The sequence below is a fragment of the Ovis canadensis genome, chromosome 11 (genome assembly GCF_042477335.2).
Source record: "Ovis canadensis isolate MfBH-ARS-UI-01 breed Bighorn chromosome 11, ARS-UI_OviCan_v2, whole genome shotgun sequence".
In the NCBI taxonomy this organism is placed as follows: Eukaryota; Metazoa; Chordata; class Mammalia; order Artiodactyla; family Bovidae; genus Ovis; species Ovis canadensis.
Genome location: NC_091255.1, coordinates 42,709,532 through 42,737,163, shown reverse-complemented (window position 1 = coordinate 42,737,163; position 27,632 = coordinate 42,709,532). Strand labels below are relative to the sequence as shown.

The following is a 27,632-nucleotide window of genomic DNA, read 5'->3' as shown; positions in this document are numbered from 1 at the left end:
TTCCCTTACTTGGTAAAAGAAATGGCAACCCACTCCAGTATTCTTGCCTGGAAAATTCTAAGTTTTCCATTCTTGCCGGGAAAACTCCTCCTAGACTGAGGAGACTGGTAGGCTACATTCCATGGGGTCACAAAGAGTTGGACACAACTAACCAATTTCACTTTCACTTGGTAAAAGGGTCTCAGCGGATAGGATCAAGTCAAGGATGTTGAGATGAAGAAATTTTCCTGGATTATATATGTAGACCCTAAATGTAGTCACATATATCTTTCTGAGTGGGAGCCAGGGGGAGATTATACACATACAGACAAAGTTGGCAGCATGTTGTTCAGTTGCTAAGTCGTGTCTGACTCTGCAACCCCGCAGACTGCAGCATTCCAGGCTTCCCTGTCTTTCACTATCTCCCTGGATTTGTTCAAACTCCTGTCCATCGATGCCATCCAACTTTCTCATCCTCCACTGCCCCCTTCTCATCCTCCCAGTCTTTCCCAGCATCAGGGTCTCCAAGGCAGAGATCAGAGTGATGCGATCACAGTCCAAGAAAGGCTGCTGCTCCCAGATGCTGGCAGAGGCCAGGGGCAGATTCTCCGTTAAAGCCTCTGGAGGCAGGGAGGCCTTGCTGATTCCCAGACATGGCCCAGCGATGCTGAGTTCAAACTTCTGGCCTCCAGCACTGTGAGATAATACACGCATGTGGCTTTAGTCCACCCCTGGCGAACCGGTACACAACCACAGACAGAAGCTGGTGTGTCTCACACATCTAAGTCCAAAAGTACGGACAGCCCTGGCTGCTATGGTGTCTCCACAGACAACCATGATTCAGGCTGACTCAGCAGTTTCTGCTCTCTCATCCCCGGGGTGCAACCCTAACTTCATGCTCCAAGAAGGCACTCCAGCACCACATCTGATTTCTAAGCAACAGACAAGAAAGGGCAAAGGGCACCCATGAGCTGTTGTTTGAGAGAATTTTCTAGAAACTGACATGTAACACTTGCACTTCATCCCGCTGGCCAGAACTTAGTCATGTGGCCTCCCTCACCATCTGGGAACTGGGAAGTGTAGCCTCTACTCCAGGTGACAACCTGACTAGTTGAAAATCAGGAGATGTAAGATGGAAATAACAGATCCTGGGGTTGGCAACAGCTCTCTTTGGGGGCTATTTCCTTGCACTTGTTTTCCTTTTACAACACCATGCATTATTTGACTATTTTAAAACAATGTTTGAAGTGAAAAATGAAACAAAAAATTAGGTTTAAAAAAGTTTTTAAAATATCACCACGCATTATACACAATGAAATGTTTGAAAGGAAAACAAAGAAAAGTTTTTTAAGTTTATAAAAATCACCATGTGTTATTAGTGTACTTTAAAAGTGTTTGAAATGAAAAGGAAAGGGGACCTGGGGTGTAGTGACTCTCTGTGTCCAGGGCCTGGCCCTCCCAAGGGGGGGCTGGTCTGGGTGCACCCATAGGAGCTGATTCTAGAGGAAAACAGATTGAACACCCAGGAGATATGATCTAACAGACTTCCTGGACCCCCACCCCAACTCCATCAAGGTGATTTTCACACCAAAGCCAGCAGCAGGCTCCACAGTGAGTGCTAGCTCAGAGTACGAGGAAAGGCAGGCATCTTCCAACAGGCTTTCTGAGCACTGTATTGGGCTGCATAGTGGCCCTTCTCCAAATTCCTGTCTCTCTGAAACCTCACATGTGACTTTATTTGGAAACAGTGTCTTTGCAGGTGTACTTGGTTAAGATTAAGTTATACTGGGGTAGGGGAGCCCTAAATCCAATATGACTGGTTCCTCAGAAGAACAGCAGAAACACAGAGATGCACACACAGAAGCTCCCTGTGATGAGAAGGTAGAGACTGGAGTGATAAAGCTACAAGTCAAGGGTCACGATGGACTGCTGGTACTGTCACAGCGAGCAGAGGCGAGAGGACCTCCCTGCCGGCTTCAGAGGAAGGAGAGCCTTGCCCACGCCTTGGCTTCTGACTTTGAGCCTTCAGCACTGTGAGAGAATACATGTCTGTCACCTTAGGCCCCCCAGCTTGGGGCACTTTGGAAGCCTCTGAGACACTTCTCAGAGCCCAAGACACACAGTGAAGAAAGTCAAGACCCTGTCCTCACTGCCCTCAGTCTAGGAGGGAGGCAGACCTGTATCGAAGCCCAGGAGGTTCTGGGGGTAAAGGGCAGAGACTCCTATCCAACCCTGTGGTTGGGAAAACCCCCAAGGTTTGGAAGGATGAGCTCTTCTTTGGAAGGTCATTGTCCCAGGTGGTGGTCAAGCTGATGTCCCTTCCCTGTTGTCTTACACTTTGCCCCTGCTCCCTCCCCACATTTGCAGTTAAAGTGTCAGAAACCCTTGTCACTTTCTGGGTCACTGCACATCCCATGCTACTCTGTACCTCCCCAAGATTACAGCAATCAGGTTATGTCTGACTCTCTCTAGGCTGCAAGGACCAGGTTTTCCTGATTTTTCAGTTATTCATATCGCCTAGAAAAGTGCCTGGCACCAGACAAGTGCCCAAAGACTGTTGAAGAAAACGAGGTTAAAAAACAAACTAAAAAGGGCATGAGGGGTCTAGGAATGATGGAAATGTTCCATAATTGATTCACTGTGGTGATTGCACAAGTTTACTTAAAAGCATTGATTTGTACACATAAAAACAGGTGAATTTTACAGTATGTCAATTCAATCAAGCTGTTTATAAAAAACCTATTGAGGGACTTCCTTGGTGGTCCAGTGGCTCCCAATGTACGGGGTCCAAGTTCGATTCCTGACCAGGGAACTAGATCCCACATGTCACAACCAAGACCTGATGTGACCATATAAATATTACTGCCCCCTCAAAAAAGAAAACCCTATTGAACTTGAATGGTTAACAAGGAAAAGACAGAGAGTACCCAGTGCAACTGGACCCTGAGTGCAAATCTGCTCAGCCTCCTTGGAAAGGGTGTGGCAATCAGTATCCACTGACACTAAAAAATATATACAACTTATGGCCCAGCAATCCCATTCACAGGGGTACACCCAACAAAAATGCATATATATGTGTCCACTGAAACATATGTGAAAGGTTTCCAGTGGTATTATTTATTCATAATGGCCCAAACCAGAAGTCACCCAGATGCCCATCAACACTAGAGCAGACAAATGAACGCGAGGACTGCAGAACCTGAGAAAAAATGTGTTCACACGGAAACACACACAGCGCAGGGGAAGCTCACAAGGGAGTCCATACTGTAGAGTGGCGCCAGTGTAAACGACACATTGTGAGTCAGGGGAGCATGGGCGGCATCAGGGGGCTCCTGAGGCCTCGGTCGCTGGCCTCGCAGATTTGTCCAGTTTGTGAGGACTCATCGACTGCACGAGGCGCTTTTCCATACACAGTTAAAAAGCAAAACCCAAAGGACTGACTTGGTGATGGACAGGGAAGCCTGGTGTGCTGCTGTCCACAGGGTCGTGAAAAGACATGACTGAACACCTCCTTGGAAGAAAAGGTATGCCCAACCTAGATAGCATATTCAAAAGCAGAGACATTACTTTGCCGACTAAGGTCTGTCTAGTCAAGGCTATGGTTATTCCAGTAGTCATGAATGGATGTGAGAGTTGGACTGTGAAGAAGGCTGAGGGCCGAAGAATTGATGCTTTTGAACTGTGATGTTGGAGAAGATTCTTGAGAGTCCCTTGGACTGCAAGGAGATCCAACCAGTCCATTCTAAAGGAGATTAGCCCTGGGATTTCTTTGGAAGGAATGATGCTAAAGCTGAAACTCCAGTACTTTGGCCACCTCATGCGAAGTTGACTCATTGGAAAAGACCCTGATGCTGGGAGGGATTGAGGGCAGGAGGAGAAGGGGACGACAGAGGATGAGATGGCTGGATGGCATCACTGACTCGATGGACGTGAGTCTGAGTGAACTCTGGGAGTTGGTGATGGACAGGGAGGCCTGGCGTGCTGTGATTCATGGGGTCGCAAACAGTCGGACACGACTGAGCGACTGAACTGAACTGAACTGAGCACCTGAACTGAACTGAAAGGACTGAATGGAGTCTTGCCTCTCGCCTCTCCATCTCCCCCTTACGGCCTCTCTTGGAACTACAGCCCCAGCGGCGCGGCTCCTGACGGGACTGAGCCGAACGGAACCGCGTTCACCAGGACTCTCAGGAGAAGACAAATTCAGCCCCTTTGGCATCCAAAAATCATTCTGGGGACTCACAAGACGAAAACCACTCAGAACCAGCGAGCACCTTAATGGCCTCTGAGGTGGACTGGACCATGTCACCAACCAGGTCCCCCACCCCCACCCCACCCTCCACCGCATTTCTGGCCTCATCTGTGAGACGCTGGAACCCCAGCGCGAGTCACCTGCCTCCTAGAGTCACCTGCTTCCAAATCTTCGAGGGTCGCTGACATCGCTGCCTCGCCTCAGGGCCAGGTGTGGAGCATGTGACCCAGACCCACCAATCAGGGCCAGACATTCCCTGATTGGTGGGCATGTGATAAGCCTGCCCAATGAGAGCAAGCCTTGGGACTTTCGCTGAGCATGCTGCAGCAAAGGCTTCCGCAAGTCCCTCCAGAAGGAAGCGTGCCTAGGAGCTGGTAGCTGATAACTTGTAGTGGCTGCAAAGGGAAGCCACCCCGAGGAGCAACAGCCATGTGATAGGGCTAGAGCCTTGGGGCCTGGCCGCCTGCTTGGAACCCTGGGTCCAAGCCTGTCTGACATGGAATCTAGGATTATTTGGCTATGTGGCAGAGTTTCCGTTTTTTCCTTTTCTGTGCCCTGCAACTGAAAGAAGGCAACAGGAAGAGTCCAGAGGAAATAAGCACTTGGATTGGAGGGAGGGACGGATCCTATAGTCGGAGTGGGGGAGGGGCGCTACATAAAAGAGGGGAGATTTGCTCTATGACTTGAGAGCAGGGAGCTTTAAACAGAAGGAATTAACTTACCCGTAAACTACACAGGAAATGAAAGCAGGTGGTGAACACCTCCATTTTAGATTTTATTTCTTTTGATTTCCTATCATAAAAATTTTCAAGCACTGAAGCATAGTTTGATAAACTCATTATCTGGCTTCAGCGAGTGTCAGCCGTTTTGTCTTATTTAACTTTTTTGTCCAGTGATTTCAAATGTTTCAGACATCCGTGACTAGAGGGAGAGCTTTCACAGCTGTGAATCCCTCCTCCAGGAGCTGACTTGTAGTCTGAACTCAGATGGTGTTCCTGTAGGACCTGTGTGTGCTGTGCAACTGCTGTTGAAGGCTGCCTCTTGGCTTGCTGTTCTTGGCTGCTGGTGTAACTTGTCACTTCAGCCGTAGCTCTGCTGAAGAATGCATGTGACCTCTTACTGTCACATTGCCACCAGACAAGCAGGGAGCCACAGAGCCAGTGGGTACTCTTTGCTGAATCCTCTGGGGCTAGAACCTAGCCCATATGCAGTCATCAGAGCCACGGAGAGCTGTATAGAGTGCTGCTGTACTTCCTGTTCCACATCCTTTCTAAGTCAGCTAGGTGCTGCGTGAGCAGTTAGTATTGTGAGTTTGGATGTCAGCCCTAAACCAAACCCACTGCTGTGGTCTTGTGTGACTTTTCACCTCTAACTAATTAGGCATGCATCTCTCTCTCTTTTCTTTTGGCTGGGTTTTCGTTGCTGTGCTCAGGCTTTCTCTAGTTGCGGTGACCAGGGCTACTCTCTAGTTGTGGCATGCAGGCTTGTCGTGTTGTGGAGCACAGGCTCTAGGCAAGCGAGCTTCAGTAGTTGCGGCTCTCCAGCTCTAGAGTGAGGGCTCAGTGGTTGTGGCACATAGGCTTAGTTGCCCCATGGCATGTGGGATCTAGTTCCTGGAGTAGGGATTGAACCCGTGTCTGTGCACTGGCAGGTACTTAACCACAGGACCACCAAGGAAGTCCTGGGCATGCATCTGTTAAATGTAAGGATATCCTATGCAACCAAAGTGTCATTATCACATGTAGGAAAATATAAAATTCTATAATACCACCTCACAACCAGTTTATTATCAAGTTTCCACAACTGTTCCCAAAGTATTCATTATAGCTGCTGTTTAAAAATAAGGATCCAAAGGAATATTGGCAAAGATTCTCTGCTTGACCAAACTTTACTCAGGCTCCTCTGATCCTCTTTGGCCCCATCCTTGGGCGTGTCCTCCAAGAGTCTAGTTTTAGCAAGAATCCTGCCAGGTCAGTTTGGCCAGAATTTCCCATCCTTGATCACCCACCCTGGTTATCTGACCAAACTTCTCTTCTCTCAGGTGATGCCTGAGGTGATACCCTGCCTGCCTTCAGCAAAAATCTCGTTTAGCCAGAATACTTCTGTATCCCTGGTGCTTCCTTAATAATTCTCCATCCACTGGTCCCCACCCTTGTGTTCCCATGGCTTCCTCTTCATATTGGGAGTTGAGCCCAGTCTTACGATGAGGCCTCTTTCCCCCTGCTCCAATAGTTCCTGAGTAAAATTTGCTTTTACCACTTTAGCTACTGGCAGGCTCTGGTTTTCTTTGATGTTGTTGTGAGATTGGAGCGTTTTATGGACCAAGCCCTAAAATGGTGTAAATTACTTCTGCTCACATTGCATTGTCCAGAGTACCGTCACACAGTCCCACTGGAATGAGACTGGGAAATGTAATTTATCTGAGCGCCCATGAGGACACTAGCGAGGTGTCACTTTTACTGCAGGAAGAACAAATCACAGTGGTGAATGTTAATGGCTATTGCTGGTCATTTCCCTAGTACCCATTGTCCTCCATCTAAGAGTACCCTAGTTTTTGTATTCTGAGGGAAATTGAGCCTGCCTTTGAGTACAGCTGGGAGAGGGGACAAGGTGTTCAGATTCCACCTGCGAGGTTGGCAGTTAGAAGCCACTACAGGTTCTTATGTAGACAAATGACATGAGTAAATGTCACTTATAAATGATAAGTGAGAAAGTAATTTTTTTAAATTTTATTTATTTACTTATTTTTTTGCTATTCTGGGTCTTTGTTGCTGTGCAGGCTTCTCTCTAGTTGTAGCAGTTGGCATGGCTTCTCTTGTTGCAGAGCATGGGTTCTAGACGCACAGGTTTCAGTAGTTGTGACATGTGGGCTCAGTAGTCGTGACAGTGATTTTTTGTTTAAAGGAACTAATCAAGATTCACGCATAAAATGTCTTTTCAATCTGAGGCAGGTTACCTTCATCTCATGCAAATAGGCTACCCCAGAAGAGAGATTTTTGTGCCTCCCCGCACCCCGACCCCAGCTGAGTCAGGCGGCCTTTCACACCGGTTTGAGGGGCAGGTGTGTGAATCAGAAACGATTCAATGGAGGGGAGGGAGAAGGGACTTCTGATGATCTCCGGCACGTGACTTCCCCTCTCCACCCCCTGAGATGCGGTTGTCTGAGACCTAACAGGCAAGACAGCTGTCTTGGGTGGGACCTGCTTTACAGAGGGTTGTCTTCAAGTTTCTCTGTCAGAGGAAAATGGTAAAAGGCTGTGTTACTGTTCACAAGCACCCACTGCCACTTTCTGGAAAACTCTCCTCCCCGGCCCTGTTAACAATCATCTTGGTCACTTGCCTTCTTTTGGCCAATGGATGAGATGAGTTAAAGAAGAAAAGATTCATTCTGACTCTTGTTAAAGAGTGGTAAGGCAGGCTTTATTCAAGAAGGGTTCTCGGGATAAGTGGGGGTTTGCAGTGGGAGAGAGAGGTTGGACTGACTGAGCAGAAAAGTGGGAATTTATAACCGAGGAGCAGGATAGAGTCACTGGATGGAAAATTAATCAAAGGAAACAGGAGTACTGGAGGATTCTGTGTGTGTGTGCTCAGTTGCTCAGTCATGTCTAACTCTTTGGGACCCCATGAACTGTAGCCCACCAGGCTCTTCTGTCCATGGAATTTTCCAGGCAAGAATACTGGAGTGGGTTGCCATTCCCTACTTCAGGGGACTTTCCCAACCCAGGGATCAAACCATTATCTCTTGTGTCTCCTGCACTGGCAGTCAGATTCTTTACCACTAGCACTATCTGGGAAGCCCACAGGAGGTTTCTGATTAAACAAGATTTTTGCTGGAGCCAGGTCAGGGAGATTGCACATAACCTGGGGGATGGTGAAGGATGAAGAACTTGATTAGATGTGGAGGGTAGTCAGATATGGAGGATGGGGAATTCTGGCTAAACTGACTTAAGCAAGATTCTTGCTACAATTGGACAATGCAGAGATGAACATGGAAGTCCAAAAATAAAAACCTAGTAGAAAAAGAACTCAGAGGAGCCTAAGCAGAATCTGGTCAAGGGGAGAATCTTTAACAGATGTGAGCAAATGTGACATGCATCACTTCCCAGCAGAAGCGCTAATGGCTGACACACAACTAGCAACAGTTCTCTCATTTTCCCTCCACTGCACCAGGGACTGTGCCCTGCACAGCCACTGTTCCTTCAGACTGGGCATTGAGTGCAGGTGATGTGGATTCAGCTCCCAGGATATTCATGATGGACTCAGAGTGTGGGGAAGGAAGGACTCTTGGTTGGTAGAAAGCAACAGTGGTTTGGGGCTTATTTGTTACTGCGGCAGAGCCCAGCCCTTCCTGACCTAGACAGAAATCTACATTTCTATCCCAGTGGTGCCTCCTCGACAGGACAGGCCTTCTGTTGGCTGCTGTGACCACCTTCCCGAGGCTGAGACAAAACTTGTTTCCCTGCAGTCTCTGCCTTGGCCCCAGCTCCAGCCCTGGCCATGAACAGGGCCCAGCTGCTCCCTCCCATGGGATCACCCTGCAGTGATGTATAGATGAAGGAGCTTCTACATGGTGCGCACCCTCTGTCTGCTTTTGGGATAAGCTCCCACTTCATCTGGCAAGCTCTTCTGGCACCCAGTCCAGGACTTAATGACCTTTTCAGAGTTTTCATTTATATTTGATACCTAAAAAAATTTACACATATGAATTTTTTTTAAACTGCAAAACCAAGATTAACAAATGTTTAATTAAATGCCTATAACATATAACATTATAGTCAATTTTCTCATCATTAAATTTCATATTCATAAAACTTTCAGGACAGTCAAAAACATGTGGCTTAGATTTTCTCACATTGCCAGAATTCCTCATAAAGTAAGAGGAAAGATGTTTCCTTAGAAATCCCAGTTAGTCATAGGTTGATTGGCCGGCTTGTGCCAAATGATTCGGGAAGCAAAACCATAAAAATCCTTTCAAATATTATTTTGCAGCAAAGGGTTATATTTTCTGCAATATGTGGGTGACTTTTACATATTCAATAGCGGATGTGGAGCAAATGTCCAAAGGGAAAGCCTTGAAAGAAAGTCTTTTGTTTGTTTACTGCAGCACTTGTCTTCACAGTGACATGTTGCTGGGCCTCATGTTCTCACGTGACTATATAACACCAAAATTTCTTGTCATCTCTTAAGAACTGAGGATTGAGTACAAAAATCTTGCCTAAGTTAAAAGGTTGAATAAGTTTACAGTGGTAAATGAAAGCCGTTTTCCAAGGGAAGGCAGATAACAGTCCATGGTGCACTGGAGGGAAAGAGCAGGTATGAGAAGAATGCGGGTCCTGAGGCTCAGACCCTCCCGACCATTGCCAGGCCGGAAGGACAGAAGTAGTGATTGGCTCAGGACTCTTGCCAGCCTCTAGAGAAATCCTGGAATAAGAGGCTTTAGAAAAAAAGAAAGAAAATTATTTACTTGGTTACACTGGGTCTTTATTGCGGCATGTGGGATCTAGTTGCCTGACCAGGGATCTAACCCCAGCCTCTTGCATTGGGAGTGCAGAGTCTTAGCCACTGGACAACCAAGAAAGTCCTTGGGATCGGCAATTCTGACATATTAATCCTCTACACAGACAGAGAGATTCGAGGTCTCACAGATTCTCATCCAGCCAATGATACTTCTTCCAGAAACAGGTTTTCATTTCAGCCACGAAGTGATGGAATCACATGTAACTAGGATCTTAAACCAAAGATCTACACAAGGTATTAAACATATACCAAGGAGGGCTTCCCTGGTGGCTCACTGGTAAAGAATCCACCTGCCAATGCAAGAGACATGAGTTCAATCCTAGATCCCCCATGCTGCAGAGCAACTAAGCCTGTGCACCACAATCACTGAGCCTGTGGTCCAGAGCCTGTGGGCCGCAACTACGGAAGCCTGAGAAGCCTAGGGCCAGTGTTCCACAACAAGAGAAGCCCACCGCAGTGAGAAGCCTTAGCACCAAAACTGGAGAGCAGCCTCCTCTCGCCACAGCTAGAAAAAAGCCTGTGTGCAGCAGTGAAGACCCAGCACAGCCAAAAACAAACAAACAAAAGATACACCAGGGGAAGTGTTGAATACAACATCAAAATCAGCAGTAAGTTCTACAGTCTCAGATACAAGTTTCAAGGACAAATTTATTTTCAAACACTTATTCCAGTTTCAGGAGGCTGGCAAAGGTGTGCGGCAAATTTATCCTGAATGAACTTACACGGCAAGTGCTATGCGTCTGCTCACAGTCTAGAAGCATTTGTGGAGAGGCCGGTCCTGGTGGTCCACCCACATCTGTTGGAAGATGGACTGTGAGGCTGGGGTGCAGCCCACTCCCCACCAAGTACTTGTGTCCAGAGGAGTGAGGGTCATGATCTCCATCCTGCTGGGGGCCAGGGCCCTGATCTCCCTCTGCATCCAATCCATGATGCCGATGTACACAGTGGTCCCACCAGACAGCTCAGTGCAGACAGACAGGTCCTTCTGGACTTGTACATTACCCTTACTGATGGAGCTGAAGGTGTTCTCGTGGATGCCACAGGACACTACACTCAGGAGGGAGGGCTGGGAGAGTGCCTCTGGACACAAACCTGCTCCTCGTGAGCACCTGACTGTTGGGTAGCTTGCAGCTCTTCCGGGGAGGAGGACAGGATGGTTACTGCCCTGTCCCTCCATGCACCTGGCTCTGGGTCCCTTGTAGCCCAGCCTCTCCTCAGCTAGGGCCTCCCTCTCCTGCCCCATCCACTGACTTGCCAAGGTGGTCTGGCTGGCAGGTTATGCCTCTAAGTGCCCAGAGAGAAGTAAAAGTCACATGACAGGGAAGTCATGTGGGATGAAGAACCACTGAAGACCTGGATTTGCAATGGGGTTGGGTTCAGTCTCTCGGTCAGGAAGACCCCCTGGAGAGCAGAGCAGGGAGGGGATGAGCATGAACAAGAATAGCAGAGGGAAAGCCACGGAGGCCATGGAAGCCAGCGGTGGAGGTGGGGTGTATGTGTGGAAGGAACAGGCAGGAAATGCGTGGCGACAAGCGCACTGGGACCAGCATGTAGGGCAGAGGGTCTGCCCTCGGGGCCAGCAGGTTTCTGTAGATACTTTCTGGAGGCGTACATACACTGATACACTGATGCTGATGCTGATAATTTGGCCATACGATGCAAAGAAAAGACCCTGATGCTGGAAAAGATTGAGTGCAGAAGAAGAATGAGACGGTTGGATGGCATCACTGACTGAATGGACATGAGTTTGAGCAAACTCAGGGTGATTGTGAATGACAAGGAAGCCTGGTATGCTGCAGTCCACTGGGTCACAAAGAGTCGGATATGACTTGGCGACTGAACAACAACAACAACTCTACATAAAGGCTTCCCTGGTGGTCCAATGGTTAAAAATAAAAACAAAAACAAAAACACCTGCCTGCCAATCCAGGAGCCACAGGAGACTCGGGTTTGATCAGTGGTTTAGGAAGACATCCTGGAGAAGGAAATGGCAACCCACTCCAGTATTCCTGCCTGGGAAATTCCATGGACAGAGGAGCCTGGAGGGCTACAGTCCATGGGGTTGCAAAGAGTCCGACATGACTGACTGACTAAACAACAACAAACAACAACTCTACATAAAATACAGTATTACCATTGTATGAACTGCTGTCATGCTATATGATGTGATAGAACTTTTGCGTCTTTGTGAAAAATTCCTTCTTGTTCCTTTGCAGGCCTCCCTGACCTGCCTCCTGTCACCATGGATTAGTTTTCCAGGGAATCCCCACAAAGGGAATCACACAGTCTGCAGTCTCCTTCTCTCTTTTGGCTGCACCTCATGGCTTGTAGGATCTTAGTTCCCTGACCAGGGATTGTTAAGGGGGAAAAGGAGGTTAAAAAAAGTCAAGCGCTTATCTCTCCATGATGAGATAATGACAAAGATATTTTTAATTTTTTCTTCTGGCTTGTTTGAGTTGTTTATAATATGTAAATATTAATCATCATGAAAGATAACGAAGACTTTTTTTTCCCCCATGGGGGGTTGTGGATTAAAAAGGAGAAAATCCAGAGGATGAAGGAAAGGACACAAAGATGGAAACTTCCAAGTTTCCCTTATCTAGTGACCAGGCCCCTGGCCTCTGTAGCCTCGCCTAGCTGAACAAGCTGCCATCCTCCTCCGCTTGCGGAGAAACTGAAGCTTCATTTGTTCATTCCTGATGGCCAGAGATATGAGGGTGGGGAGACAGCTGCACAACAGCTTCCTCTGGTGTCCTCTCCACCCTCTGACTCCATGGAAAAGTCATCCTCCACCTGGAATCCATATGTGACTGCTAATCTTAGTGCCCATTTTTCAGATGAGGAAACCTTCCCTGAGAGAGGTGCCTTCAGCTCTCTGGCTGAGGTCATTTCTGTGGAGGAAGCTGGGTACAGACCCTGGTCAAAATGACTGACAGTCAAGTCCCTCTGTTTTTGTTTCAATAGTCATTTGAAGAAGTGTGTGTTTTCTGGTTTACCACCCTGCTGAAAACCTTCTATAAAATTTTAGCAAAGACGCTTTTCAGTTCCTTAAAAAAATGTTGAAGGGCAATGTCTTAGGATTGAGTGTCTTGATTCATATTCTATGTGCCCTTGAATGTGGTCAGTGACACGATGCAGGCAAACTGAGGATCCATCATGCGCAGGCTCTGCAAGCGATTATCAAGCTCGGAAACAGACTAACCAAAAACTTCATTACAGTGAAACTGACCACAACCTTTAGATTCTGGTTCTGCTCCTTTCTTGCTCATTACCCATAGAGGTGTGTCAAGACATTGACCAAAAAAAAAAAAAAAAGACACACACACACACACAAAGACACCACCAAGGGCAGCGACTTAGTACAAAGTTTTATTATTATCTCTCAATTTTTTGTGGGTTGAGTTTGCTCACCTGGGTGGTTCTCATTTCGGTCTCTCATGCAGTTGAAGTCAAGTAGTGACTGGGGCTGCAGTCACTAGTGGGGTGTCTGGGCTGGATGTCCATCATGGCTCCCTCCCATGGCCTAAACCCCAAGGATAAAGAAGGAGGGGGAGATAAGGCATCAGCCTATGAGGGATTTCAAAAGAGTTTGGAGAATGGAAAGTGGATGGATAAGTGGTAACTGACATAATAGAGCAAAGGAAACTGAAAACTACATGCCTGCAATGAGGAGTAACTAATGAGAAACTGGCAATTTCATTGCCAAATCCTGGGAGCACAATATGTGGGAGCTAGCTCATACTGACTTAGTGGAGACGATTTTTAAATTATCAGGAATATTGTCCCTGTGAGGTGCTATTGCCCACCTCCTTTCCATCGGGGTGGAGGTAATTCTGAAGTCACCCTCAGACATTTCTTGAGTACTACACTTGTGCCAGACACTGTGCTGGGTACTGGGAAACAGTGATCAACAAAAGAGACAAGAACTTGCCTGCCGTGTCTGGGATGGGAATATTTATAAAATGACCACACACACAAATACACAGTTAGCAATCACGATAAGCCTAAGGAAGGAAAAGTGCATGAATTTTTTTTTTCCTTAGAGAAGGTGAGTGGTTTAGGAAAGGCTTAAAAATGACAATTGCACTGAGATGTAGTTTAAGTAGGAGTTGATGGAGGAGAGGGCAGCAGGAGGGAACCTGTCCCCAGAGGCAGAAACAGCATATGCAAAGGCCCTGTATTTCAGGGATAGGGGAACAGGCTAGTGGGGAAGAACAAAAAGAAGTAAACAAAGGAGAACAGCCAGGCCCCTGTGATGATGGAAACTCAGTCCACACTGACTTCAGGGATGGAGGGAAGGAATTCAGTGTTCCATATTCAGGATCCTCTAGTTATTCTGACTGCATCAACTGGAGAGGTAGCCCACTGAGGCTCAAGCATCTTCTGGGCTCCCATTGGCTCAGATGCAGATGATACGAACATTATGGCATGCAGATGACAGATGGTATGTAGATGACACCACCCTTACGGCAGAAAGTGAAGAAATAAAGAGCCTCCTGATGAAAGTGGAAGAGGAGACTGAAAAAGTTGGCTTAAAACTCAACATTCAGAAAACTAAGATCATGGCATCTGGTCCCATCACTTCATGGCAATTAGATGGGGAAACAAGGGAAATAGTGAAAACAGTAACAGCCTTTATTTTGGGGGGCTCCAAAATCACTGCAGATGGTGACTGCAGCCATGAAATTAAAAGACGCTTGCTCCTTGGAAGAAAAACTATGACAGCATATTAAAAAGCAAAGACATTACTTTGCCAACAAAGGTCCATCTAGTCAAAGCTATGGTTTTTCCAGTAGTCATGTATGGATGTGAGAGTTGGACTATAACGAAAGCTGAGTGCCAAAGAATTGATGTTTTTGAACTGTGATGTTGGAGAAGACTCTTGAGAGTCCCTTGGAGTGATGCTGAAGCTGAAACTCCAATACTTTGGCCACCTGATGCCAAGAACTGACTCATTTGAAAAGACCCTGATACTGGGAAAGATTGAAGGCAGGAGGAGAAGGGGATGACAGAGAATGAGATGGTTGGATGGCATCACCAACTCCACGGACAAGAATTTGAGCAGACTCCAGGAGTTGGTGATGGATAGGGAAGCCTAGCGCGCTGCAGTCCATGGGGTCGCAAAGAGTCGGACACAGCTGAGTCACTGAACTGAACTGAACTGAACTGAACTGATTGGCTGAGGCCTGCCATTGGAGAGAATCATCGAGCTGAGAGAGATGAGTGGCCCTGATTGGTCAGATCCAGTCACTTGGACCGTGGAATGCTGGGTGGAGCCAATGCAGACCCAAACCAGGAGGTGAGAAGCGTCAGGGCTGGGTCAGTGCAGAAGCAGTGCATGAAACCAAAGCACCCTAGAAGGGGATTCAGTTTTGTACACGAATCTGTCTGTGGGCTCACTGGCCTTGTCGTTCACAGAGGTAAGACCCTGTAAAGCTGTCAGGCAAAGGAAATGACTCCATATCAGAAAGTATTTTATAGTTAATTTATAGTTCGTAAATAGAGATGCTTGTATTCCACACTGTAAATTAGGAGGTTGGACTGTGAGGACCGGCTGCTTTTAGCTGGCTGTGCTGCCTCTCGTGAGTGACTTCAAGCCTCACTCTAGTTAAAAAGTCGAAGCAGAACTGGAGCTGGGGCATGGTATAGGGCCTGACTTAATGCAGACCATGCTGCCAGGCCACCTGGATGGAAGTTCTTGTTCAGGTTGTTTGTTATTTTGTTATTTAGTCGCTCAGTTGTGTCCTTCTTTTGAGAATCCATGGACTGTAGCCCACTAGGCTTCACTGTCCATGGGATTTCCCAGGCAAGAATACAGGAGTGGGTAGCCATTTCCTTCACCAGGGGACCTTCCAGACCCAGGGATCGAACCTGTGTCTCCTGCATTGCAGGAGGATTCTTTACAGCTGAAGCCCTTGTCATTAGGCAATTTGTTTAATGTTAGTGTTTCAGTTCCCACAACTATTAAAATGAAGATTATAAGATCATCTCATACTTCTGTGAGGGCTAAATAAGCTACAGTGTTTAACACGTGGTAAGCACTTCACCTGACACACTCCACATGCGTTTGCAATTATTATGTTTTATACATATATAAAACATACTCACATTATAAGGAACACAGGCAAGCACCAATTCCTTACTTTATGATAAAAGAAGAAAGGACAACAAAGCAAATAACTGTAATTAACCACAATAGAGCGTTTACTATACGCAAGGACTGTGCTGGAAACTCAGTAGGTGTTATTTTGCTTACTCCTCCCAACAATCCCTAAGATGGGTGCTACTATCATCTCCACTTTTCAGCTGCGGAGACTGAGGCACAGAGAGGTGAAGTGAGTTTGCCCAAGGTTGCTGCTGCTGCTGCTGCTAAGTCGCTTCAGTCGTGTCCGACTCTGTGCAGCCCACCAGGCTCCCCCGTCCCTGGGATTCTCCAGGCAAGAACACTGGACTGGGTTGCCATTTCCTTCTCCAATGCATGAAAGTGAAAAGTGAAAGTGAAGTCGCTCAGTCGCGTCCGACTCTTCGGACCCCATGGACTGCAGCCTACCAGGCTCCTCCGCCCATGGGATTTTCCAAGCAAGAGTACTGGAGTCCAAGGTTACAGGCCAGTAAAGACTTGAACCCAGACATTTGTAATTCCAAACAGCAAGTCCTTACCTGCTTTCGCGTGTGGGTGATGATCGCGTTCCTCTAGTACTGAAGGCTCTGCCCCGCCCCTCGCCTGATCCGGTCCCACCCCTTCAGTCGGCCCCGCCCCTCGTCCGGCCTAGCACTTTCCTGCTGGACTCGAAGACCCCGCCCCTCTCCTCGGTGGGTCCCGCCCCCGCAGAGGGTCTCTCCTGAGGCCCCGCCCACGTGGCCCCGCCCCCAGGCCTCGCTGTCGCCGCGGACGCCGTTCTCGAGCTCCGAGTCGCCATTTTGCTCCTGGACCGGCCGCCTGGGGACCGGCGCTCTCCTCCTTCGGCAGCGGAAGCTGCGGCGGGGCCGGGGCTGGGGTCGGGGCCAGGTAGGCGGGCGGGAGCCGGCGACGGTGGTGGCGCGGCCGGCGGGCCGGGCCTGTGGGGCGCAGGTGCAGGGGCGGGGGGCTCGGCGGGGGCCGGCCGCGTGCCGCCCTCAGCGCGGTCCGGTCTGTCGGGGTCCGCGGGCCTGGCGCGAGGCCAGTCCGGCTGGTCCGGAACCTGCGGCCGCGGGCGGAAGCGCGGTGCGGGCCGGCCTCTGTCGCCCGGAAAGATGCTTTCTTCCTCTGCCGGCGCTCAGAGCCCGAGGGCGGCTGGGATGTGGCTGCGAGGCAGGCTTCTGCTGTTCAGGGTCCCCCCCACCCCGACTGCACAGTGATGGTGCGGATTTTTCCCCCTTTTATTGACACTGACGCGGTTTGGGTGTGCAGCTTTTGCAAGGAGTAAGAAATTCGGGATGGAGATTTGGAGTGAGAAAGTGTGATTTCTCATGTGTGAAGATGTTCCGTACACAACGAAAGTGATTCGCCCACATTATTGAACCCCACAAAGTCCCGTCTCCTCCCTATTCCTGTCCCGACTTGGTCCATTGCCCTTATCACCCAGTTCAGCTTGGAGGAGATGTAGTTCCGCTCTGTACCCGCTTAACATAAGCACTTTCACACAGTCTCAGATATATACCGTTTTTTATTCTATTGAATGTATATTCAGAGTTTTACTTAATTGCCCCCATTATGTAACTTTTCCATATGTTCACGGTCGTCCTCCTAGAAAAACCATGCAGTGGCCATCATTGAGCTTTTTCCTTCTTTCCCTACAATAAATTCTCCAAAGGGGAAATACCAAGTCATGTGTTCTTTCTTTGGCACGTGATATAAATTGTTCTCCAAACAAGGCGAGTTTTCTACGGACGTTTTTTTAACCTGGTGTTTGTCAGGTCCTACCCGCCTGTAACTCTGAGTGTTAGGTCACCCTCCTTGGTTTTGGGAGACAAGCTGAAGCTGACCTGGTGTCCCCTGCTTCCAGGAGGGCCGCCTGGAGGAAGTATCTTCATCTCCAAGCCTCACCCTGCCCCCTAGCACAGTGTCTGAAAGGGGTCGACTTGCAGTGTAATACCTGCTTTATTGAGTTGTCGTAAGAATTCAGAGCACTCAGGAAATGGTATTTAGCTGAAAGAAAACATTCTGATGGAGAGACAGCAGAGTGCCTGGGATCCCAGAGGCTTGGGGACTTAATTTGATCTAATTACAGGCTTTGCCCTTCTAATTCTCTTAGAATTCACATCCCCAAAATGTGAAGAACATCAGAATAAAAATAATAATTCTTTATGGCACCTTTGAGCTTGCAAACTACTTTCAACTCTGTGTGTTAATCAGTGCAGCTCAATGAGGCAGGCTTTATCTGACCAACATGTGTTATCTGCAGACATGTACTGAGTCTCTCCGTCTGCCAGGTGCTGTTCTAGGCCCTGGGTACACAGCAGAGAAAAGCATAGTGGAAAAAGTCTCTGTTGTCCTGAGCCTTAAATTCTGCTGGGGAAGCTGTTTTTAACAGGCTTCTATCTCTTGTCCAGAGGGGAAAGCCAAGAACGCGTAGCTGGTAACTGGGGAGACAAATTGGGTATTGACATTGCAACTCTAACTGTCTTCAGATGGAGGGTGTTTACACACCTTGATGCCAGCCTTTCTCATTTGAGGTGTGGATCAGTTTTTTTTACGATGACTGCTAGCACTTACAGAGCAAGTGGTCTTTCAGTGAGGTTTGGTTCATGAGACTTAGCAGATTGCCCCGTCTCATTCAAAGAGAAGTATGACCCACTTTGTGTGAGGTGCTGAGATTCTGTGGAAAGAGTGTGTTTTCATGTGTTGTATATAATTCTCACACATTCCAAAGTTAAGTTAGGATAAATGTAAGGGCAACTGAAGTTTATGGGGGGAGAAATGGGAATGTTGTCTTTACGCTCTGTTCACACTAAAGCCTTGTGCCAATGAACTTTCTGCCCCCCCCCATCCCGGTGATTATCTTGCTTCTGAGGATTCTCTTTAAAACTCTTCCTGAAGCTTGGTAAAGAACACAATTTGAATTTACAGTAGGAAAAGGAGAACTGAAACTAGCAGCTAGTTCTGTTGTTTGACAAGCTCTTGAGATGAACAGTCGGAGAACATGGCTGTATTGATACCTGTTCCCAAACAACCTCCCTGCCTGTGGTATGTTGGGGTCTTAGGTTTCCACTATTGAAGCCTGGACTGGAACCCTAGAGAGCATGGTCAGTGATGAAGGACTTAAACCATGATCAGTAATGCCAGGCCCAGGTCAAGAGTGCCATCTTGAGATAGGCTGAGGACTGCCTAGGGGAGAAGGAATTTGAGGCTTCCCATAAGTCTTCAAGGAAAGGACAAAGCCCAGAGGTGGCAGCTGCCAGGAAAGCAATCATTGTGTATTCTGAGGAAGGATTGGAATGGCTGGGACATCCCTCAGGGTGTGGGCATTGGGTCCGGGCTGTTCAGATGTCTGGAGTGGCTCATTGGTAGGAGTCCTAGAGATGGACTGAGTTATTTCTGAGGACTCTTCCTACCCTTCAGACACTGTGATTCTCAGTGTTACACGTCCACTCAAGAACACTGTTTTCCTTTAAGAAGCTTCTTATTTGAAGACTGGGGGATGCATAAAGGTTGCCACCCCCATGCATATTACGTGCTTGTTCAGTAGATAGTTAACATATTACAAGCTGACTCCTCATAGCTTCTATTTACCAAGGGTATCCTGAATGTGGGGCAGTGTAAGTGCTGTACAGGAGCTAATCTTACAGTGACCCTATAAGGTCAGTATTCAGTGGCATGGATGAGGGTGAGAGAGATTAGTTTATGTGAGATCTTGCAGTAAGTTGAGGGCAAATAGGAGCTAAGATGCAAACCTGGGTTGACTCTAAAGCCTGTGTTCATAACTACAGGAGGATGAGTTTTATTTTTGTTGTGGTTTCCTTTTCCAGACCTCTGTTCCTAAACACAGCTGTAGAGGGGTTGCAAGATGGTGATAGAAGACAACCAGGATCTCCTCCAATTCTGAGTGTCAAGGGTTAAATAGTATTCTTTCTTTCATTTGCACCAGCCCCCCTGCCCGACTCTATGCTATAAAGCTGGGTCAGCATGCATTTTCTGTAGGGGGCCAGGTAATATTTTAGGTTCTGCAGCCCACACCTAACTCTACCATTGCATCCACAGTTTGTAAACAGTGAGCATGGCTGTGTTCCAGTATAGTTTCATTTACAGAAATAACCTGTTTTAGCCTGCATGTACCTTGCTCATCCCTGCTCCAAAGCCACTTTCTGCTATACCCACCAGTGGTCCTTCTTGGTCTCCTTAGGGCTTTGGCCAGTTGTTCACATGTTTCTGTTTGCAATTAATAGGCCAAGTCCAGCGGGATGGCCCACGTTTCCCATTGTGGAAGGCCTCTGAAGAGGAAGTGCTTTCTCCTAGCCTGCTTGTGGGACCATGAGTCACCCACCTGTGCCCCCTTGGCTCCCCCTGGCAGTTACTGCAGAGGGAGACGCATGCGCAGGGGGGCCTGTTTGGGTTAGTGACCTGCCAGTGCAGCCTGGCTGCACCAGGGAGCACTGGCAACAGTTAGAAAGTACACAGTGGGTCTATGCTTTCTCCTTGGGTTCTCAAATACATTGTTTCAAAATAAAGCAGATTAGAGATAGAGTTGTATGATGGTCCCTTTTTATGTTACAAATGAATTTTTATACTTTTTTTTTTTAATGGGGATCACATGTATGAATGTGTAAACAGCCGGATGGTATCTGTATCAAACCAGTAATAAGAACTGTCTCTTCCAGGGAGGTGGGTGGGAGGAGCCTGGGATCGGATCCGAGCTGGTGACGTTAGTCTAAACTCTCCTGTTTCAGTTTTTTACAAGGAGAATGTACTTGTGTAATTAAAATTTAAGAATAACAAAGAAGATATGGGCTCCAGACTTTTCCTCCCTCCACCAGCCTTCCAAGAGCCAGCCACATAAACATAACAGCTGCGTTAATGCAGCAGGCTTGCTCTGAAGACTCTTCCATCCCTCCAGGCCTCCTGGGCTGCTGATCCTGCACCCAGTCCTTTGCCTGCCTTTCTCCATCAGGACACTCGCCCCAGAGTGGAAGGAGGAGGAACGTGGATGACTCTGAAAGCCTCTAGGCCAGGGTCTTTCTGTGTGCCCTGCTGCTGGTCAGTTATGGGGCTGAGTCACTTTCCTTCAAGATTATTGTAATCTGCTCAACCTTGTGTTAACAGTTGAGGAAAGTGCCGATGACCAGGTCAGGCTTAGACAGGACCCAGGACAGCTGCAAGGCCGGGGGCGGGGTGGGGGTGGGGGTTTGGAGTAAACAGGTATTACAGGGAAAGCTGAGTGTGGATGGGTTATTTATTCATTGTTTAAGGGTCAGTCAGTTCGTGTCCTTGCTAATGGCTCTGCCATTTTTCTGTGTGTTAATCCAGGAGGAATTTTGTTGTCAGAAACTAAAAGAAGGTTGTCGTAATTGACTTTAAGCAGCAAACAGTAAAACACTGAGCTCTTCAGCTCCACCTTTCTTGTAAGTTTATCATTTATTCCCAGTAGTCATGAAAATAACTGAGTCGTATGATGACATCTTTCCATAAATTCAAGTAGACTCCCTATTTGTCCATATACACGTTCAATGTGAAAGACTCCATTATGGTAAAAACTAATTTCCTTCAGCTCATTTGCTGTTCAAAAATATTCAGGTGTATTTCATCTCATATGACAGTTTTTAACATATTTGGTATCTTTCTAGGTGCTGAGAATTGGAAAACCAAGAAGGTTTTGATGTTTTGTGTGGCGCCACCTGAATCAGAAGCCAAGATGAACATAACCAAAGGGGGTCTAGTGTTGTTTTCAGCAAATTCGAATTCATCGTGTATGGAGCTTTCAAAGAAGATCGCTGAGTGAGTATAATCACGCTGTGAAACCTGTGCTTGTTCAGTGGTGGTTTACGTTTAACATGCATATTGGTGCTGGTGTTAACTTTGACAGCAGCTATTTTACAGTGAATCTGCATGTCATCAGTGCACCAAGGATTCACCTTTTGTAAACTGTCATCACTCCTACACATGGATTCAGGAGACATTTACCAGGACTCCTGAGTGCCAGCGATTGTGTGAGGTGCTACATTTGTATAGAGCTATTTGAATACAGAGAACAATGAAGGGTCTATGCTATATGAAAGTAGTTCACAGGTTACAGTTCAGTATAATTTTAGTAACTTATTAAATAAATATTGAACCCCTGCTGTGTACTATACTTTGATCTAGATACTGGGGTATAAGAGTGAACAAGCCGGTCAGAATCCTTCCTTCTTTAGTGGAGGCGCCAGACAAGGAGAAAGTCAACAAACAGACAAACAGGATAACTTCAGGTAGTGATCTGCGCAGGAAAATCAGAGAGATGGGGCAGGTTGTGCCGCCTTAGCTCAGGTGCTCAAGTGCCTGTAAACCTGTAGGTGGAATGTGAATTGAGAGACAGGAAATGGCAGCAATTGGGAGTTGGGGCAGAGTCCTCCAGGCAGAAAGGAGACAGCAGGAATGTGGCCGGAGCACAGGGAGCCCCAGGACAGGGTAGGTGTGGGGTGGAGGTGTGATGGGCTAGGTGACCAAACAGTTTGAGACCCACTTTAAATGTGATAATAGTAATGTCTCTATTTTTAAAATTTGTTTTATTTTCATCAATTTCTAAACCGTCTTAGTAGTAAAGATGTTGTCTGTTTTATTAATGTTTCCGCTCTGTCCCTCTTTCTCTTCTTTAGGCGGCTAGGGGTGGAGATGGGCAAAGTGCAGGTGTATCAGGAGCCTGACCGAGGTGAGTGATCCTGTGCCCTTGTGATGGCTTTTTTGTGTGGTACCTGCCATTCCAGCCTGGCCATAACTGAGCAGTCAGCCTCAGTGTCCAGTGAGTTCTATCTGCAGGAAGGCAGACAGGGGTGGGCCATCATGGTATTCCCACCCCCACTAATACCAGCTCCATAGAGAATATGGGGCAGGTCACAGCTGCGGACTTAAAGGTTCATCCTCAGACCTCACCCAAAGGCAGTTGCTGTCAGCTGACGGAAGCATGAGCTTGGCCTGGGTTGAATCTGTCCCCTGAGGCAGAGTGCATGTGTCTGGTGTGGCCCTAGTGTCAGGTGGCGTTTTCAAAGTGTGTTAATCAGTGTTTGTTATCCTCCATGGAATCTAAAGCCTTGTAGTGAGTTTGTAACAGTTCCAGTTTCCATAGTTTATAACCTTGGGGAATGGTGCAGATTTTCTTGTGTGTTTTTTTAAAATGATGTGCCTTGTTCACCCTTCTTCTCTTTTCCCCTTTTCCTGCCAGAAACAAGAGTACAAATTCAAGAATCTGTGAGGGGAAAAGATGTTTTCATCATTCAGACTGTTTCAAAGTGAGTAGCTTATCCACCAGAAATGTTGTTGCTTTCTGGGTCTCTGTTTGGGTTTGAATGTCTAGTATAATAAGAGTTACCCAGACAAGAAGGACTAAGATTGTTTTAAAACTAGCCCGATGTTACTCAGCTGATCTTTCTGACATAGCTGCTGACTTTCCTGTGTCCTTTTGGTGTGGGGATAGCCACGCACTGGGGGAGAGGCATGGGACAGTGAGCACCTGTGGCATTCACTGTCAGGAGCCAGAGTCTCACGGAGCTTATAGGGAAGCTCTTCTAGTTCCCAAAAAGAATAAGCAGCAGGAGAGATGTTCGCTTAGTTGGGTTCTTAAAGCTTTTCCTGTGGATAATTTAAATGTGGTCACTGTGTGCTGTCCTGCCGCATCATAAGTTAAAGCAGAAGAGAGATGGTAGTGAAGGCAGATGTGTCTTTGTCTGCCGTGACATCTGGGAGCCGTGTGTTCTAGAAATTGTCGAGCCACAGGTGTGTACACTGGGTAGAAGATTCAGTGCAGTGAGGTGTCTGTACCAGTCCTTTATCAAACGCCACTCTGTTTACACATGTCCCTGAAGGCCTCTTAGATGAAAATTTTAACTCAGCAGTTTTTAATAATGTCTAGAAATGAGTTTGTATAGTACATCAGTTTTTACCCTAGAGATTCCAAAAATTGCTGCATGCTAAATGTGCATTTATATGTAAAATAAGTGCCTCTTTTTACTAAAAGTATAAGAAAAATTTTAAGTGAAGAAAATTATGTCCATTGACTTAAGTTTTCTGTAATCCAGAGAAGCTGCTCGCCTGAAAGCTCCAGGCTTCCCATTGCTCTTTCAGGTACTCGCTTATTCACAGACATGTGTCAGGTGTCTGCCGTGTGTCAGCTGCTGTTACAGATGCGCAAGAGGCATAAAAGATTAGAATAGATCACAGACCCTGCTCTTCATGGAACCTGCGTTCTGTGACGTGCAAGTGACGTAATGAACAAGTAGATCATCCAGTTTGTCAGGAGGTGATGAGGGCTCTGGGGAAAACCAGCACAGTGTGCAAGGAAGCTGGCGTGACGGTGGCAGGAGGCTGGAGTGAGGGTCGATCGGTGGGTGACCTCTGACAAACACTGGAAGCTGGTGCCAGCTGGCAAGGAGGTCATTCCGGGCAGGAATGGGGGCCCCTAGACGGAGGGCCCTCAGGTGGCTATGAGGACTGGCGTGGAGGAGGAGTAGGGTGCAGAGAGGGAGTGGGGCAGATCTAGAAGGAGCCTCAGGAGCCCTGTGGGGCCTTGGGCATCTGCCACAGGCCAAGTGGGAAACCATCCCTGGGTCCTGGGCAGAGAGTCTGTGATCTGACCGTGACTCTAAGATCAGCCAGGTACTATTCAGAGAGTGGCTGCAGACAGAGTGCCAGGGACAGGGGGAAGGGGCAGGGAACGTATGGGTGCAGCTGTTGCCATCCGTTGGGGAGGTGGGCCTCAGCCAGGGCAGCAGTGGAGTGTGAGATGCTGCCAGTGTCTGGACAGGAGGGCAGCTAAGGATGCCTCTGGAGCTCTGTCCTGAGTAAACTGGAGTGAACAGTGCTGTTCTTGGTGGGAAAGGAAGTTGAGTCATTGGCTGAGAGGCAGCGTGGGGGCTTCTGATGGAGGCCGGAGAAGAGTGGTATTTGTCTCTTCTGTGTGTCTGGAGCCTTCTTGGCTGAGGCGGGTGTGGCATCTTGCTGATGCTTAGCTGGGACTGAGAGAGGTCATGGCAAGTCTGATACCCTCCCTGCTGGTCTTTGCCCTTGGGCTGCAGGGATGTGAATACCACCATCATGGAGCTCCTGATCATGGTGTATGCCTGTAAGACCTCCTGCGCCAAGAGCATCATCGGTGTGGTCCCCTACTTCCCCTACAGCAAGCAGTGCAAGATGAGGAAGAGGGGCTCCATCGTTTCCAAGCTGCTGGCCTCCATGATGTGCAAAGCCGGTGAGGGGCTGGCATTGATGGTTGATGGGGGTCTGGGAGTTGCATTTTTACCTGAGGAATCATAAAGCCTCATGTTCACTTACTCAGAGCATTGGACAGAGTGCCCAGAGTGATGTCGCTTCCAGATGGTGAATCTGTAACAGACGCCCATGCTGACAGTTTGCTCCTGGTCCAAACTCTCTGAACACAAAGCTCATGAGGACAACTTATTTTTTCCTAAATTCTTTGTTTAAAAGATTAAAAAGTTGAAATGGCAGGTGGCAGTCCTATTAAGGCTGTTTTTAAATTAGAAAAGGCATTGGAATCAGCTACTCTAACATAGGAACTCTCTTTATTTTCACCTCTTCTCTTTCCCACGACAGCTTGTCATATTTTGCAAATCCTATGTGTTATTTTGTGTTGTGCATTTTTCAGTAACATCCTAACTGTCTCCCCATGTTTCTCAATAATTTCAGAGTTGTTACTTTGTGTGTGTGTGTGCACATGCACACGAATGTGTACTTGTGTATGTGACTATAAAAGGCACACATCACAGAGAGTTTGCACAGAGAGAAAAGAATAAAAAGTCCCCATATACTACCTTTTAACACAATTGCTGCAGAATAAATTTCTCCTGTAGCATTTCAAAGAAGGCAAAACCAAAACAGAAAATGACCAGAGACCTGAACCCCAGTGACCTCCAGGCACACCCTGTTGAGAACTTTGCTGAAGGGAGCAGATGGGCCATCAAGCTCCCGAGAAGGTCCCCTGCCCTCCTAGTCTTGCTCATGATGGGCCACCAGACTTTCTTGCTCTTTTGGGAAAATTTTGCTTTAAAAAATTTTTCCAATTGAATTATGTGTGTGTGTGTGTGTATTTCCATTTCAAATATCCTTCAAGAAGCCAGTGGGATGAAGATTCTTCGTTTTTTCTAGTTACAGGCATGTGAGGTTTACCTTAATATCGGAAGACATGTCTTAATCTGGCTTTATCATGCCTACTGACACAACTTCAGGGAGAGGGAATCTCTCTCATAGAATTATTAGAGGCATTTCTTCATCGCTGTGATTTTGGCTGTTTTAAATTGGTGTGAAAACCGTGCATCTCTTTGTAAGAAGAATCGTCAGTCTTTCCCTTCTGAGGAGGGAAAGCCCAGGTCCCCACTTGCTTAGGAGAGTATCCGTGTTCACCACCCAGGTACTCCCCAGAGCCCTTGCTCTTGGAGTTTCAGGGAGGCGTGGTCATTCGTCAGCTCCATGTCCAGTGCCTCCCCCTTTCTGGACAGTAAGGGTGGGAAGGCTGGTAATGCCAAGCTTCCCGTCAAGGTGACCAGCCATGTCCAGGAGCCATGTCCATGTTCAGAGCTTTCAGGAGCTCTGTGTCAGATGGGGTCACAGACCAGATGTGACAAGAGAGGCTCCTGGTGCTCTTAGCACTGAGGGAGTAACAAGGGGTTAGGAGTTCTGTCCTGGGGGCAGAGACCAGCGTTTATATTTTCTATTATCTCATAATCTCATTGTACCAAGAATCTGAGGAATAAAGAGGCTGAGTTTTTGATGAGAGAGTAATTTTAGATAGTAATTTGTTCCATATGGTATCTTATTTTATGTAGTTCTTATTCGTACAGTGCAGCTGGTCATGAAACAATCTGTGTGTGTGTGTCTGCTTTGTTTTCAAAGGTCTGACTCATCTCATTACTATGGATTTACACCAGAAGGAAATCCAGGGCTTCTTCAATATACCTGTTGACAACTTGAGAGCATCTCCCTTCCTCTTACAGTACATTCAGGAGGAGGTGAGTTAGCTCAGACTTCTCAGCCTTCTGTTTAAGGCTGAAATATGCATCTCCATCTTGGGCTTGATGAAGAATTAACATTGACATGTTCTGCTTAAAGTTGACTTTATGAATGTAACTGGTGTACTTGAGACTCTTCATCTGTGGAGCTCTGAAGTTGCTCTTTTTCTCTTGGAGCTCAGGTGCCTAGAATCACCAGCCTGGGCCGGACCCTCTGCAGGGCACCTCCTACCTGCCTGGGGTGTGTCCTGAATCCTGAATCCTCTTAGTACCTTCTGAGTTTACCCTCTCTCCCTCTACAATGTACACATAGTTGCAGATATCAATTTGGGGCGGGGAAGAGTTGATATATTATTTGTGTTCTGAAACTTTGTTTCCTTTCCTGTTCTGTAACTGTCTTTCCTTTCCCCAACTGGTGTCTGGTGGTCTTTCCATGTTTAGATATATAGGATTACCTCTTTTCTTCATGATTGCTACACAGTATTCCAAAGTGCAGACCAACTGTAATGGATAGAACTTTCTATGCCGGTGAAAATGTTCACTCTGCCTTCAGAATGTCAGCTGAAGTGCCCAGTGTGACTGGAGAATGGAATCCTTGATTTCATTTGAGTTTAGTTAATGTAAATGTAAGTAGCTGCCTGTTTAGGTGTTAAAGCACAAGTTTAAATGAGCCACAGGTTTTTCATCCATTTCCCTCTTGGCTGGATATTAGGTAGTTTAAATTTTCATTCTTTTAAGTGAAATATTTTATTTAAAA

The 27,632-nt window shown here is 47.2% G+C and overlaps 2 protein-coding genes across 9 annotated transcripts in view; one reads left to right on the top strand and one right to left on the bottom strand.

Moving 5' to 3' along the window:
• SHMT1 (serine hydroxymethyltransferase 1) overlaps positions 1-16,497 on the bottom strand; it is a 50,750-nt gene extending 34,253 nt beyond the window's left edge. The window contains exon 1 of the mRNA XM_069543052.1: positions 16,409-16,497. The gene's annotated coding sequence lies outside the window, so the exon portion shown is untranslated. The remainder of the gene's footprint in view (positions 1-16,408) is intronic.
• PRPSAP2 (phosphoribosyl pyrophosphate synthetase associated protein 2) overlaps positions 1-27,632 on the top strand; it is a 43,964-nt gene that overhangs the window by 6,889 nt on the left and 9,443 nt on the right. For 2 of the 8 annotated variants that reach the window (XM_069543055.1, XM_069543060.1), the window contains exons 2-7: positions 21,192-21,286; positions 21,509-21,659; positions 22,517-22,569; positions 23,080-23,146; positions 24,929-25,101; positions 26,760-26,875. In XM_069543055.1, coding sequence (XP_069399156.1) covers positions 21,541-21,659; positions 22,517-22,569; positions 23,080-23,146; positions 24,929-25,101; positions 26,760-26,875 — 528 coding nt within the window. In that variant the 5' untranslated portion in view covers positions 21,192-21,286; positions 21,509-21,540. Of the gene's footprint in view, positions 1-16,054; positions 16,758-21,191; positions 21,287-21,508; positions 21,660-22,516; positions 22,570-23,079; positions 23,147-24,928; positions 25,102-26,759; positions 26,876-27,632 lie in introns of those variants that run through there. The other 6 variants (XM_069543053.1, XM_069543058.1, XM_069543056.1 and 3 more) reach the window with 4 other exon arrangements.